Source organism: Chelonia mydas, chromosome 11 (assembly GCF_015237465.2).
Source record: "Chelonia mydas isolate rCheMyd1 chromosome 11, rCheMyd1.pri.v2, whole genome shotgun sequence".
Taxonomy (NCBI): domain Eukaryota; kingdom Metazoa; phylum Chordata; order Testudines; family Cheloniidae; genus Chelonia; species Chelonia mydas.
Window position 1 is genome coordinate 17046706 of NC_051251.2, and position 16028 is coordinate 17062733.

General features: G+C 39.2%; 1 protein-coding gene across 8 annotated transcripts in view; it reads right to left on the reverse strand.

The window, feature by feature from the left end:
• Positions 1 to 466: 466 nt before the first annotated feature.
• NCKAP5 (NCK associated protein 5) overlaps positions 467 to 16028 on the reverse strand; it is a 588725-nt gene continuing 573163 nt past the window's right edge. For all 8 annotated transcript variants that reach the window (XM_043525276.1, XM_043525274.1, XM_043525277.1 and 5 more), the window contains one exon: positions 467 to 2105. In XM_043525276.1, coding sequence (XP_043381211.1) covers positions 1824 to 2105 — 282 coding nt within the window. In that variant the 3' untranslated portion in view covers positions 467 to 1823. The remainder of the gene's footprint in view (positions 2106 to 16028) is intronic.

Here is a 16028-nt window from a genome sequence, read left to right on the forward strand (position 1 = left end):
GCTGCGGCCTTCATTTGTGAGATGAAGAACTAGCTGAAGGAAAATGATGGTTTTCATTGTACAGCCTATTACAACTCCTTCCCCAGCCTCATCTTTCCGCAACCCACAGGCTTCCCTTTGATCAGTCACAATCTTGTCTGCAAGCAGAGGGGTTTGAATTAAGCTTAAATTACTTTTTAGTTGCCATGTCGAGAATTCATTTGAATGATTGAATTCCATCTGCACGTTTATTATTTCTGGGGCACGGAGGGCTAGTTGACTGGAGAAGGGAAATGGTTTGCACAGTGTTTTGCATGCATATGGTATCATAGAGGTGGTTCTTTAAAATAGTTTTACATTTTTATTTGCTTCCCATCTCTTCTTTGATATTTTCTTGGACAATTAATTTGTAAATCCATCTCATTAAACCAATTAACTCCAACATGGACGACTTGTCCTTGGGAAAATATATATCTTTAACCATTCCTATAAATGTGATATGAACTTTATTTAGAAATAAGTTTCAAAAAGACAATGCAAGTTTAAATCTGACATCATTACTTAAAATAAAATTAAAATGTAACAAATTGCACAAAGTATTAACAAAATAACACTGATCATACAATATCATAAAGATTAACAGGTATTTGCTAAAGAAACAGTAGACCCTAGAAATATCCCAAATATACCTAGTTTACAGATAGATTGCTGTACAAAAGCAGTTATAAATACTTCACAACTAGCAAAAATACACATAACCTTTGAAATAGACTTCCCCTTACATATAAAGTCTTTATAGGAAAAAGATATGTTGAATTAAGAGTTAGCACCAAAAACATTTTTTTTTAGTTTAAAAAAGTTTATCACAAATATGAATTTTATTTCAGTTTTCCAGGATTCCTAGATGGAGTTAAAAGGTGGTCTGAAGGGGAAAAATCAACATACCACATTCAGAAATTCATATTAAATGGTTACAGCGGAAGGAGAAGTAGGTAAACTATAAAAGTAAATACTGCAGTGAGCAATAAAGGCCAGATCCTGCAATCCTTTACTCAGGCAAAACTCCCATTGAAGTCAAATGGCAAATCACTTTGACCCTGATCTTCCAAACACTTTTATGCACATGGTTTATGAACTCAGTGGGGCTGCTCAGATGCACAAGTAGTAGTAGGGATCTGGGTATTTGATTCCAACCATTCTCATACTGTCTCAAACATCAAAACCCTCTGGAAGTATCAACAGATACATGTTAAGGAATTACACCAACCAAAATGCACATACCCCTGGAGAATCTTATGTGAAATTGCACTAAAATAAAAAAAAAATTACAAAGTGTACGTTGTAAAATGTGGTCCAAGAAGGTTTATTTCAAACAATTTGGCGGGCTCAAGTTTATGTTAAAGCAGTGTTTCTACATACAGTTTTAAGACTAGTACAATTATAAATCTTTCTTTAAAAAATGCACTAACTCTGCTTGTTAATATTAACATCAACTTTTAAAAGTTAGTAATCTGTCATTTCAGGAGCATGGCACCATTTAATATTTATTGCTTTTTTTTTTCTACAAATATATTTTTTCAAAAATTTTTACAACTTCTGTACAAGTATTCATAAAAGTGCAAAATTAAGACATTTTGTATAACAGCTTTTGTGTTCAATTTTCAGTCTCATGCATCACAATAAATGCAGTCTTGTCTTTCCTTATTGCTGTGTCATGAAAATAAGTCAGGAAATACCCTGCTGTGGATCCAACAATTTAGGATGAAGTTTTTCAACAGTTGTTCCTTTCTTTTTTTCCCCTCAGTTCGTTAAGTGCTCCATTCACAACCCACTAGAAAGTCTCTTTATACATCATTAGAGCCTTGGCTCGCACAGGATGAGAAGCTATCATATAAAGAATCACTCAAGGATTCTAAATTGTCTACAACATGACTATCAGAGCTATTTAAAGAAGCTTCTTCATTCTTTCCATTTTCTTCCTTTTGTCCTTCAACCTTGTTCACACAATTCTTCTCTTTTTCTAATAAAATGACATTATTGCTGTTAAATTTATTGAGAGACTCCAGGGAAATTTTAGATAATCTATTCTCAGAATCTTCCCTTGTTTTTTCAGCTTGTTTCAATTTCTGTAATAAGTAAGGAAAATATTAGAAACATATTTCTTACAAAAATAAAGCTATCCTACCGACAGTCAAATGTTTGTTTGTCCAACATTCACAGTGTTAAAGGAATAAATTGTTAGAGGCTTGTACCTAAATCCTCCAGTATAATTAAATGGAATAATAAAGCCCATTTTTGGGTTAAATCATAGCTTTAATGATTCTGCTGAGATAAATAGGACTCAATTTGCAAAACAGTTAAGTCCCATTTACATTTTAAGTGGCAGATTCTGGAATTTGTATGTGTAAAATATCTTCAGCCTCTTCATAGTAATTTAAATTTTCCCTCGTCACTATTTATTTATTTATTGTAAGGGTAAATGAATATTTGTCTATGAATTGACTTTGGAGTCTGCCAAATAACTAACATGCAGTGCACATATGCTGAGGGGGAAAATATATTTTCTGTATGATACAGGCACAAATGAAACTTACTAAAAAATAACCTAACATTTTGCATGTGTAAGGTTATCGATTTCCATGAACCAAAAGCCTCCCTAATAGAAATGAAAGCAACAAGAGAGGAAATTACACTGAACTGATCCAATCCCCACAGACCAGAATCAATCAGATATTGGCTAGATCTACTTTGGGAAGTGTTGTAATTCTGTTGAAACTGCACCAAATGAAACACTGGACAATGTATTAGCACATTATATTAAAAAAAATCACAGTAGTATTATATAAGTGTAATTGCATCCCTTTGTTGGCTACAAAGATCTTTTCAAGACCAGTTTATCAGCTGTTTAGGGAGAAGTTCAATAAAAATGACCTGTCTTTCACATACAGTCTTTTTTTTTTTTATCATGTTACCAACTCATGTTACAGATAATATTATCAAAAAATAACATTGCACATTTGATGGGCACGGAGACCTAGGGAGCCAAGTTTTTTAAATACATATTATTAAATGAGGTGTGCTATCCCAGTTAGGGTCATTCCTTATTTTTAGTAATAGTATTAAGCAGCAATGACTGGATCAATATACTATTGGCAATCCAAGAACAAACAGTGTTACTTGGTTTCGATGGATAGTTTAGGCCCACCCAAGAATACAGCTCAACCAGAACCAGAAGATCCTGAGTGATTAAACACACAGTTTTAACTAGTCATGAGGGTTTGTGGAAAATATTAAGGTTAAAAATATATCAGGCTTTCTTTCTGCCATGTTTATTTAACCCTAGAGATCTTGGGCAATGGGAAGACAGATTAGGTAAAGGAGGGTGCTTATTTTTTAAGGTTAAATATGTAAAAAAGGGGGGGCATGAAGCCATGCCACCTTAGATTGTGAACTTGTTAGATCTTACAGGCTTAATGTGGCTGCCCAGGTTAGAACTTGGATGAAACCTTTCGGAAAACTTTAAATGACACTAGAAGTAATGTTGGTGACACAGTAGGTGGGACTCTTCTCTTTGGTCCAATAGTGAACGCATGCCCCGACATATTTCAAGGGGGAATTGTATTATTGCAAGTGCCATTTTTCTAGATGAGACAAAACAGTGGTCCTTACCACTGATCTCACAGTACTTTCTGAAAGAGGAGGGATGTAATCCCCAGTATTCCAGACAAATTCAAATTTTGGAAGTTACAGTTGACAGTCCACCCACTTAAAATTCCCTGTAATTTCAGGTTTCAAAGTTCTTCCCTTCCCTTAAACAATGCTGTATAGTGTATACTGACACAGAACAGGAGTACTTGTGGCACCTTAGAAACTAACAAATATATTTGAGCATAAGCTTTCGTGAGCTACTTCCGATGAAGTGAGCTGTAGCTCACGAAAGCTTATGCTCAAATAAATTGGTTAGTCTCTAAGGTGCCACAAGTACTCCTTTTCTTTTTGCGAATACAGACTAAGATGATTGCTACTCTGAAACCTGACACAGAGCAGATGCCATATTTCAGTGTAGGCTGAATGAAATGATCCATATGCGTAACATCTTTAAAACACTTACATAGTGCCTTTTATCCTACAGACTAGCAAAATCTTAAATATTTTATTAAATGAACTATTGATTTTTAATTTGAGTCACATGGCTTTTCTTTGGGGTTTTTTTCTTCCAACTTTCAGCTTTGCTTTGGATAAATAAAATGGGGATGTTTGGGCATAGACATGGAGGGATAAACATGGGGTTTTGGGTGAAATCCTGGATCTGTTACGTAAATGGCAAAACTTCCATTGGTTTTAATGGGGGATTTCATCCTTTATTTTCTGACAAGAGCTAGAATGTATGTATGGACTGACTGCACAGGGCTATTTCTGATAGTATATTGTACACTGTTAAATAACAACAAAAACTCTGGATGGGCTGAAAGACAGTGTAAGTCACAGGGGTGGACATGCAGTTAGCTGACTAGTATATTCTATGTACCTGGAACCTCAATAGCGTATAACCTCATGCAAGTCCAATATAAAATAGTACATTGATATAATCACACCCTTGTTAAGGTATTTAATATGGGGGTTACAGGAAATAAACTATACTAAAGAAATTATTGGGACGAAAGGTATCCACACCAAATTTTAACTAAAATCACTGAACCAAATGAAACTGAAGTGCCCAGCATTGAAAACTGAATATACTGCGTAGTAAACACTGCAATGGATGGATGCTCATAATTCTAAATTTGATACACATAAGTCTTATGTGGATACAGTATCTGCTATCCTACAACGGGAAGTAGGAAGGGTGGAAACGGTGTTTCATGTGTTCCTGGCAGTGGGAACACGTGTACTCAAAAGGAATGGGAGGTTATCATTGCCACACTTAATGTGTATGACTGAACCTGAGGCAAAGGCATTTGTTTTCAGAATAAGTTAAAGATATTTTATGATATATGATTGCCTTTTCATATACGTATTAATGCCAAGGTCAATGGTTTCATTTGGTAAAAGACAGAAGATGGTCTGGGTTTTCTTTTCTCTAACACATTACTACAATACTGTATGAGCAAAGATGTGTGATTTATTGATAGTGTTGCGGTGAGATGCAAAATATTTTTTTCCTTTTCCTTTTCAGCTGATGCTGATGTACGGTTTTCATTTCATATGATACATAATGTCCTCCTTTTCTGGGTTTCTTTCTCCTTTGAACAGTGTTCAGGATTGCCAACCCCAAGCAGTCAACAATCAAGAGTCAGACTCCAAAAATCATGAGACTGGCTTAAAAAAAGCCCCCCCCCCCTTTTTTTAAACAATAATACATTTTGTGTTATTTTTATTTGTCACTGGATTTTGTGCTATTAGGGTTCATGTCTGCAAGCCTCACTCTGTAACCATGAGGGCTAGAAACATTTTTAGAAAAGAGAGAGGAGAGATTCTCATGTCATACCATTGCTCCAGGAGCTGAAGCTTTAAGGAAAAACACCAGATATCCCCAGTCTCCTAAGACAATCTTCAGATAACAGCAAGTATATAAAGGAAATGTAAATTGGGAGGTTTGGGAGTGGGAGTAGGAACAATTAAGGGAATCATACTAATGTATTAGACAAATTCATTAAGAAGAACTTCCCCCCACAGTTTAATTTGCAAGAGAATTGTGTTTGCATATCATATTAATACATTATGCTGACCTTGGAATAAGAAGTCATGTAATATAATTCTTAATACATGTGGGCAAAAAGTTACAATATGATATTTCCTTAATTATAATTCTGGAAGTAAATTCCATTACATCCAAAACTCCTCCACACAGAAAAGGTTTAAGCACAATAATTTCTGTGAGGATTTCTACAGACAATGCACTGTTCCTGTCGCATGATAATGAAATAACTTACATATCCACTTTGTAAAGGCTAACATGCATTATTTTATTATCAAGAAAGAATCCCCTTTGTTCTTTAACAACCTATTCAGTAGTTACGGAAGGTGAATACCAGTAGGATACAAAATATAGACTATTTGGATTCAGAATACATTATATTTCTTGGTTTTCATGGCAGTTTACAAAAACTGCTGTATGAAACAAAAGGAAATCACAAAATAATAAATATTATTAGGATATGTTGATAAATTATAGACATAGTTGGTCAAATTCTGTTCTCAGTTACATGCATTTAGATCTATTACTGACTTCAGTGGAGTAGCACAGGTGTAACAAGGAACAGACTTTGCCTCAAAGATGTTAGCTTTACTCATGTTTAAGTCATTAATTTACTAATGCACTTTTAGTGTCAATTCTCACATGAAAGAATCAGTATCTTCTCCTGACGATAAGGCCCTTCAGTGGGATATATATATATAAGTATATTGGGAAATTGGATAGCTCAGGGATTTGGTAATGGTATATTAGTTCATATCAAATCTGGTCCAGGTCAGTAGTGACTGAAAGTCATTACTATCAGAAACATGTCAACCTAACTGTGGTCAACCTAACTGTCAGGGAACAAGTATTCCTATCACCACAGCTGGCAATATGAGCAGAGGAATAGAAATGGAAACTGAAGTGCATTCTCATTTAAAACATGGTTCCTTGCTGAGGGCCAAGGCACAAGGCAGGTTCAGTGGGGAGAACTGCTGCTGACCATGCCATACCTGTTCTGAGGTAGACGGACTGATCTATCCTTCAAGGTGGTCAACTCAGCACCTTTTCACAAACATTAAATTCACCCAGATGAAAATACAATAGATACAAGCACAGATTATGTCCTGAACCAAGATACAGTCAGTACAGAAGATGCCATCAGGGAGCAATTTAAGCCTTCTTGATTCTTACGGTACCTTTGCAGCATCAAGGCTCAAGGCTCCTCTAATTAATGCCAACTGGCTATGAACTCAATGGGACCATACTACAATTGTGAATTGGTGTTGTGCAGGTGTGCTGTGCTCCACCCCAGGAACACCCCGTATTAGTGTCTGTATGTGTGTAGGGGGGGCAATTGCCACAGAACTGGCTTTTCCACTTTACATCAGCTGAGTGCTCCCCTAGTCTGCAGGAATCCTCAGCCGGCCACCACCTGAGAGTGGTATACAGTTGCCAGAGGAGGAGGAGGAGAGAATCTAGTCCAGATACTACACACATTAATTAGGAATCAATTTACATTGATTGCAATTTACATTGATCCTCTGCAGCATGGGGCATGGGTCACTTGCGGGTTTTAACTAGCGTAAATGGTGGATTCTCTGTAACTAGAAGTCTTTAAATCATGATTGAGGACTTCAGTAACTCAGCCACAGGCTAGGGGTCTATTACAGGAGTGGGTGGGTGGGTGAGGTTCTGTGGCCTGCAATGTGCAGGAGGTCTGATTAGATGACCATGATGCTCCCTTCTGACCTTAAAGTCTATGCGTCTATATGGAGATATACTGCAGTCATAAATCAGAATACTTTTTCATTTTGGCAACATTCTAATGGGTTTAGTTAAGACCAGAACTAATGTAATAAAATATCTTAGTGCAACAAATTCAGAAAACAAAGCTAACCTACATGCACATTTAAGAATTGGACATACACACTGAATATTTCTACTTTACTAACAAAGAATTTATGATGCACTTTCTAATTAAAAAGTCATAGGGCCAGATTATGGGTGGGCAGTGGTGCAAGGAGCCTCTTCTCCTTGTGCCTGATATGCTCAGGGACAAGCCACAATTGCAGTCCTAGTGCTAACCTGAACAGCACCTGGACTAGGGCTAGCAAACAGGGACAGGGAAGGGTGGGGTGACGGCAGAGCTATGGCTGCTGAGGAGAACTCATGCTGAACCCCCTTAAGGACTGTAGCCGCATGTCCATTCCTACCATATACTGGTGGAGCTACCATTGTGTAATGTAGCGAGACACTGCCTCCTAGCCAGACTGAGCCTGTAAGGTACACCTGAGCCCCAAATTAGCAAGGAAAATACTGTAGTGTAAATGCATTTTGCATTCTTCTACGTTTAGTTAAACAGTAGTTTAAGGGGCTCAGAGTCAGTTACACACTAGAATAAAATAAACCTTACTTTTGTCTCGCATGCACTGAGCAATTTAGTTTTTAGATTATCACAAAAGTAAAAGGAACATTGCTCCAAGTGAAGTACAGCTGCAAAACACTCCTGTGTAAAAACAACTAAATTGCTATGAGAATTAAATATAGATCAACAAAATCAATACTTAATTGTATAACTCAAGGTCTTTCATTTCAGATCTAATCCCTAATAGGAGATATCAAGTATGCTTGCTTTTGATTTTTTTTTTAAATTATTATTTAAAACTACACCACAAGGCAAAACAATTTTCTAGCTTTTTACATTTTTTAATTCCATAAGTTACTTCGCCTGTGTGTATCCAAGGTCATATTGATCTCACAGTCTGTAACTGTTTTATCATTTTAAATACAGAGTTTTATCAATCTAGATGTCCCGTAGTTGTTACAATAACTGCTTTGCATTTATTACACACTAGGATTAAGCAGTAAAAGACACAGATGCACTACTGTATTTGTTACAAACTACCATATTGCATGCTCAGTAGGACACCTTTAATATATATGCAGTGTCCTCTTATAAAAAAGGCGTTTTGCAGACACAGGGCTGGATTCTGATCAAAGTTACACTGATGTAAATCAGAAGTAACTCCACTGACGTCGATGGAGTCACACTACTGTAACACCATGGTAAGTGAGATCGGGTTCAGGGCCATAGAATTTTGTGTTGCAGAGCCAAGCGTGGTATGAAAAGGTTCAGTATAGCTTTGAGCTGAGGTACAGTAGTTTTCCATTAGACAGACAGAAAGGGACAGAATGCAGTGGTAGTTTCTCAATAGAAAGTGAACAGTCTCCAGATCTCATTTAGCCAAATGGATGAGAACATTAGGTGGACAGGTAAAGCTCTACGGTGAAAATAGTGGTACAATCACATCCAGGAAACTACAAAGGTGAAAGCTGTAACTGCATGACCTCTGTTATATTACAGCAGAGCTAAAAATGTAATGTTTGAACTTTTTTCTCTTTAAAGCGTAACCTTAAATAATAAGTTAAGCCTTGTTCTCCCTTATATACTGTCAGAGGCTTTCATCTATTTTCTAGACTGACGGTAAAATAATTTTTGAAATAATGAATCATTTTTCTTTTTCCTGCTTGAACAGAAATCCCATGATTATTTTGCTGTAGCAGACAATGACCTTCTCAAAGGAACCCCATCAGACTTTCAAGATAAATAATAAAGAAGCCCTCTATTTCCTGCCTCCAGGAAAAATTGCTTTGACATAGAGTATTTGTGAAATTATTGATCTGTTCATCATTTTATGAGAAAACAATATACACTTAGGTGAAAGTAATCTACATATGGTATTATGTGTAGCTTGATGATACTGTCAACAGAACCAGAAACTTGCATGCCATTTCTAGGACAGGGGAGTAACGTTCTACATAAATATTTAATTTTTCGTGACAAGGAGAATATTTTTGGCCCTTCTAAATTGTAAATAAATTACCTAAGGGGAAATAAAGCTCATTAGCATGAGCTCTGCATGGCTCACACCTGCAGACCTGGACAAAATGGCTATTGATGAATAAATAGCTTGCTGTGGAGCTGAGAGCTGTATTATCGATGGTTTGAATTCTTGTATGATGTGGAAAGTAAAAGACACTGCCTAGTGAATAGAGCTTTATGTGTCTAAAAGCACAATTTTCATAATATGGCTAGATATATATCTGCTTTTAAGAAGGGATTAAGTGGATTCAGTTACTCAAAATGAATACTGTGCCCAGTATGATGTTGCACCTAGAAATATAGGCATTATAACAGCAATAATTACATACCAGTATTACCCTCACAGTTTAGCACGCAATATTATCCCTTTGGTGATACACCAGACTGTTTACATATACACTAGATTAGATATTCTCAACCTTTCATTCTTGCCTCAAAGTTTTGCCCATTTTTAGTACCCAAGATTTTCAAATTCTGAAATGTTCCTGATCAGGTAAGAAACTGGGTGTGCCAAAGTATATCAGGATGGCTGTTTTCCCATGGCACCATATGATGACTGAGAGGGGACGTGACAGTTTTCAAGCTTAGAAAAGGTTGTTACAAGGGGGAGGGAGAAATATTGTTCTCCTTAACCTCTGGGGATAGTACAATAAGCAATGGTATTAAATTGCAGTAAGGGCAGTTTAGGTTGGATATTAGGAAAAACTTCCTAACTGTCAGGGTAGTTAAGCACTGGAATAAATTGCCTAGGGAGGTTGTGGAGATTTTTAAGAGCAGGCTAGACAAACACCTGTCAGGAATGGTTTAGATAATACTTAGTCCTGCCATGAGTGCAGGGGACTCGACTAGATGACCTCTTGAGGTCCCTTCCAATTCTATAATGGCTATTGGATGCATGAACTGTACATGAACAAAGTGTGTTTGACAGTGGTTGAGGAGAGAATAATTTGAGCTGAATTTAGTAGAAAAAGATGGCAGCAACAACATAACAACAACTAGACAACTGTGACCAGAGAAGTTAAAAAAGCTAAACACTCCTGCTTTCTCCAGAGAGTAAGCAAGGCCACAAACTGTCAGCAGACATGGAATCACCAATTCTGCTTCTCATGGAGGAAATCCAGTAGACAATTGTGATGCTAACTTCAATCACAGACTCATCACCAGAATTAAAGAACAAATAAATATTTGTTCTTTAATTCTGGTGATGAGTCTGTGATTGAAGGATTGAAGGAAAAGGAGGCTGAAACTTTAGATTTTAGCGTTTGAGAGAGTGACAATTAATACGAGACACACAGGGTAAACTTTGCATTTCAGAAATCAATTTACTGTTGTTACTCATGGGGAGAATTAAGTAATAAAATTATTCTGATTTTCTAGTGAAGGGAAAAATTACAGTAAAACATTTCAGACTGAAAGGCCAAACTAAGTTGCTGACAATTATCTTACTCTACAAAACCATATAAAGTTTAATACTGCCTCTAAATGTTAGCCTTACGTTGCCAATGATAACCCATTGAACACCATTTTAGTGAAAACCATGCACACTTAAACTAAATGCTTTTACTCTTTACCTTCTTAATCAGTTTTTTATTCAATGTACAGTATTTAAATATCCAGGGTTCTGTTCTGTAGAGGTGGATATGCCATGAAAGTCTGTTTGTTTGTTTGGTAGTTTAAACAGGGAAGGGATAAAATGGGGATATCCTGGCTATTTAATCCAAAATTAGCATTTGTTAAAATTGATTTCTTTTTAAAACCAGGACATCAGTTAGAACTGAATGAGGAATGAAACTGTAAAAACTAGTTCAAACAACCAAGTTATTTTGACAAGATAATTCACAATGCGGCTCTTAGGGAGCCTGATTCTGCCACATAGACACCAATGGCAAAACTCCCATGGAATCCAATGGAGGCAGGATCAGGCACATACAACATATAATCTTTAATGACTCTCACCATGAGAGTAGTCATCTTTCCCTAAGGCTGACCTGTTCTCAAATGATTTTTCATAAGCATTAGTCACACACTTGCCTGTCTTCATGTTCTACCTTTGACTTTCTATTTATTTTGGTAATTACAAAGAAATTTCTCCCCTCACTCTCCAGTTATGTCCGAGTCCCTTACTGTCTCAGAGTTAGTAATGCAGTGCACTGATGGAAAATGGGATTCCAGTGCACAATGTCTCCTTCAAGACTCAGTAGTGGAGAGTAACTGGGGGTAGATAATGATTTTCTGCTCTAGTAACCCTCCCTATTGGGCATCTGAACTAGATTCTCTTCAGGTTAGCCTGTGAACACCCAGAGTGCACCACCTGACCCAACGGGAAAAGGGCAGAAGCAGATGAGGTAGAAATAGCATTTTCAAGTGGCAGTATCAGTAGCAGTCAGCACAACGAAAAAACCCTCTTCTCCCTGCTACGAAGAGCAGCAGGTGTTTATACACACAGGGGGACATCCCCACCCCAGTACCCAGCACAAGTAGCTTGACTAGGTTGGGAGATTTGTAAAGGGAAGAAAGAGAACATCCTTCCTCACATGGCTGTAGAGACGGTTCACAGGAGATACTCCATTTAAATTGCTGGAATAGCTAGGGTTGCCAACTTTGTAATTGCAGAAAACCGAACACTGTTGCCCTGCCTGCGGCCCCAAGGCCCCACCCCTTCTCTAAGGCCCCACTTCTGCTCACTCCATCACTCACTCTTCCTCACCCTTGCTCTCTTTCACTGGGTTGGGGTGCAGGAGAGGGTGAGGGTGAGGGCTCTGGCTGGGGGTGCGGTGTCTGGGGTTGGGCTGGGGATGAGGGGCTTGGAGTGCAGAAGGGGGCTCCCAGCTGGGGTGAGGGGTTCGGAGTGTGGGGCTCAGGGCTGGGGCAGTGGGTTGGGATGTGTGAGGGGGTACAGGCTCTAGGATGGGGGGTGAGGGATCCTGGGTGGGACCAGAAATGAGGGATTCAGGATGTGGAAGGGGGCTCCGGGATGGGATTTGGGAGGGGTGCGGGGTGTGTACTCCGGAAGGGAGTTTGGGTGCAGGAGGGGGCTCAGGGCTGGGCAGGAGGTTGGGGTGTGGGAGGAGGTGTGAGCTCCTAGTAGAGGCTCAGGGCTGGGACGGGGGTTGGAGTACAGGAGGGGGTTTGGGCTCTGGGTGGAACTTACCTCAGGCGGCTCCCGGGAAGTGGCCACATGTCTCTCTGGCTCCTAGGTGGAGGCATGACCAGGGGGCTCTGTGCACCCGCAGGCACTGACCCTGCAGCTCCCACTGGCTGCAGTTCCCGGCCAATGGGAACTGTGGAGCCAGTGCTCGGGATGGAGGCAGCACACGAAGCCCCCATGGCCACAACTCCACCTACGAGCCGGAGGGACATGCCGGTTGCTTCCCAGGAACTGGGGACAGAGCTTGCCAGTGCTGCCAACAGGACTTTTAACGGCCCAGTCAGCAGTGCTGACCAGAGCTGCCAGGGTCCCTTTTTGACTGGGTGTTCCGGTTGAAAACCAGACACCTGGCAACCCTAGGAACAGCCTCTAGGGTCCTTGCATGCTCTCTGTGTAAGGGGAGTGGGGAGGGAACACAGGGTCTGTTCATATCCACCAGTTCACCCTACTTCATTTCCAAACACCTTCTTGTGTACTGCTGCACAGGAAACTGCTGCAGAATGAGACTCCATGTCATACAGGCAGTACGCATATACAGCACGGCTTCCCTAACAAATCCTACCTTCCTTGGGCAGCAGAATTACACTGGTTTCACTGCCAGCAGGCCTTTCACACCTGCACTTGTGGAAGCAGGATTTGCCAGTAAGGACTACCAAGTCAAAATTAAGAGGCTTTTTGTGGGGGTTGTTCATAGGAGCAAGAATCTCCTCACTTCCTCTCCACCTCAGGTCTTAAAGTTACAATGTTCAGGTAAAGTCTGCATACTCATGGTTCCATTGGCCAGGTTCCCATATCTCCCCCAACTGGCTACACCAAAACCTCAATGGAGGTGTATCCCCTCAGCATATGCACTCTCTTAAAACTTGTCCTGATCTGTGCAATGGAAAGGCAACATTGAGGAGAGATTAGTAAGCCTGGGACTTTTCAGCTTGGAAAAGAGACGACTACGGGAGGATATGTTAGAGGTCTATAAAATCATGACGGTGTGGAGAAAGTAAATAAGTAAGTGTTATTTAATCCTTCTCATAACACAAGAACCAAATGAAATTAAGAGGTAGCAGGTTTAAAACAAACTAAAGGAAGTATTTTTTTCATGCAAGGCACAGTCAACCTGTGGAACTCCTTGCCAGAGGAAGTTGTGAAGGCCAAGACTATAACAGGGTTCAAAAATGACAAACTCTAGTTCTTGTTAGCCTGTGAACATCCAGAGTGCACCACCTGACCCAATGGGAAAGGGGCAGAAGCAGCAGAAGTAGAAATATCAGTTTTCGAGTGGCAGCACTGAGGATAAATTCATTGAGGATAGGTCCATCAATGGCTATTAGCCAGGATGGGCAGGGATGGTGTCCCTAGTCTCTGCCAGAAGCTGGGAATAGGCAACAGGGGATGGATCACTTAATGTTTACTTGGTTCTGTTCATTCCCTCTGAGGCATCTGGCATTGGCCAGTGTCAGTAGACACGATACTGGACTAGATGAACCTTTGGTTTGACCCAGCATGGCCATTCTTATGTTCATCCACAACGGGTCAGGGAAAGACTGAGACCTAAATAGTGATGTTGGTTCAGTGGCTCTTCTTGCCACTTCAACTGGCATTAAGATCAGATCATTTTTTAGAAATGACTGGAACCAAACAAAAACAGGAATCTATCTGTCTGTATTGAAACTTATGCTTCATCCATCAGCAATCAAACCCTGTACATAAGTATATTTCACATACACTTTTTAAAATTTCCTGCAACCAATTTACTTGTTCTTTAGCCCAGAAATTTTGTGGGAAGGGAGGGGCAGAAGCCACAGAGGCACACACACAAAAAACAGAACAGCACACATACAAAAATCAGAACAGTCAAGGCTGGGAAAAAATACCCAAATTTAAGTAAGGGGAGAATTACTCTTGCAATTTTTAAAGTATATTTCAGTCTAGTTGGTTGTGTCAATAAAGAGCTCATAGTATAAGCCAGCTAGAAAATAAATGCTATGAAGGATGTTCCATTTTATGTGGTTTGAATTTGATTAGTGATTAGTCTTGGTGGTTTAAGTCACATGGGAACAATAATCAAGGTTTCTCTACTGCAGCTCTGTAACAACTGGAAAACACTCTGCTGGCTCATGTCCCATACTCTGATGGGATATTAACCTAAAATCTAATTAATCTATGAATGAATTACGGCTCTAGAAATACACTGATTATAATCAATTTTAAGTGAGATCCTAACAGAAGATAAGATGAAGAAAAAGCTGTAAAATTAACAGAGGTTGATAAATTCTGTTTACTATGTCTGATGATTTTTAGGGGGATAATTTTACAATCCATCAAACTTTTGTCAGTTCAAAAGTCACACTGCCAAACGTATGCAGTAAATTAATTTTTAAATTTACATATTTATTAAATATCTTATTGAAAACAGCATGAAGCAAGTCCGGGTTGAATAATAAAGTAACTTGTTATTCTAGCAAACAGGAAGCAAACAAAAACCCCACAACCCTCCTATTGAAAAAGACTTTATACTCAGGCAATAATCATATAAATCTCTATCTGAACTAGTTAAGTAAAACAATGTATTATTAAGTCACGCACCAAAATTTACATTAAGAATTATGGCACTGATACAATCAAGACAAGAAAATTCATAATTTAAATGCCAAGAAATTCATGGTTAAGGTTGAAATTTTCCATAAGCGTGTTTCGCATCTTGGGCCTGGGCTCCATTAGTGGTGCCAGACAAGTATGGGAGTGGGTGTGGGAAACTGCACGCACTCTGACTTGGCACCGTGGGGAGCTCCTTGGAACCCATCTTCCCTCCCTGCACCTGCAGTAACCCTGAATGCCATTGCCACAGAAGCAGCTTAAGTGTATAGTGGTACCAGCTCAGGAAGTAGCTCACCTACCCAAATTTGTTTCTGCATTCACAACACCAGAGAGCTCAGCTGCCAAAGGATGTGTTCCAGCTCCATTCTGGACACCTCCCACCAGAAGAATGAGAACCATGTAACTTGATGAAGAATGAGGAAAGGAGCATAGGGATCAATCAGGTGAGGGGAATGGAAAAAAAGGAAAGAGGAAAAAACCCTTTGAAATCAAAATTTAAAAAAAGAGAGAAATAATCAGGTGGGGGGTGAGGTGGCTAAGAATGTGTTTGGGGGGGAGAGAGAGAGAGGAGAGAGCAACAATTAGAAACCCTGCCACTGTGGTCAGGCATGGCACAAGAGGTTACAGAAGAGGAGGGTAACAACACACCAACCTGTCACAAACTCCAAAAAAGGTGGATAGGGAACCATTCTGATATGTTTTCCTAGGCACACTGGAAACATCAGAGACCAGTCAAGGAGAGTTCC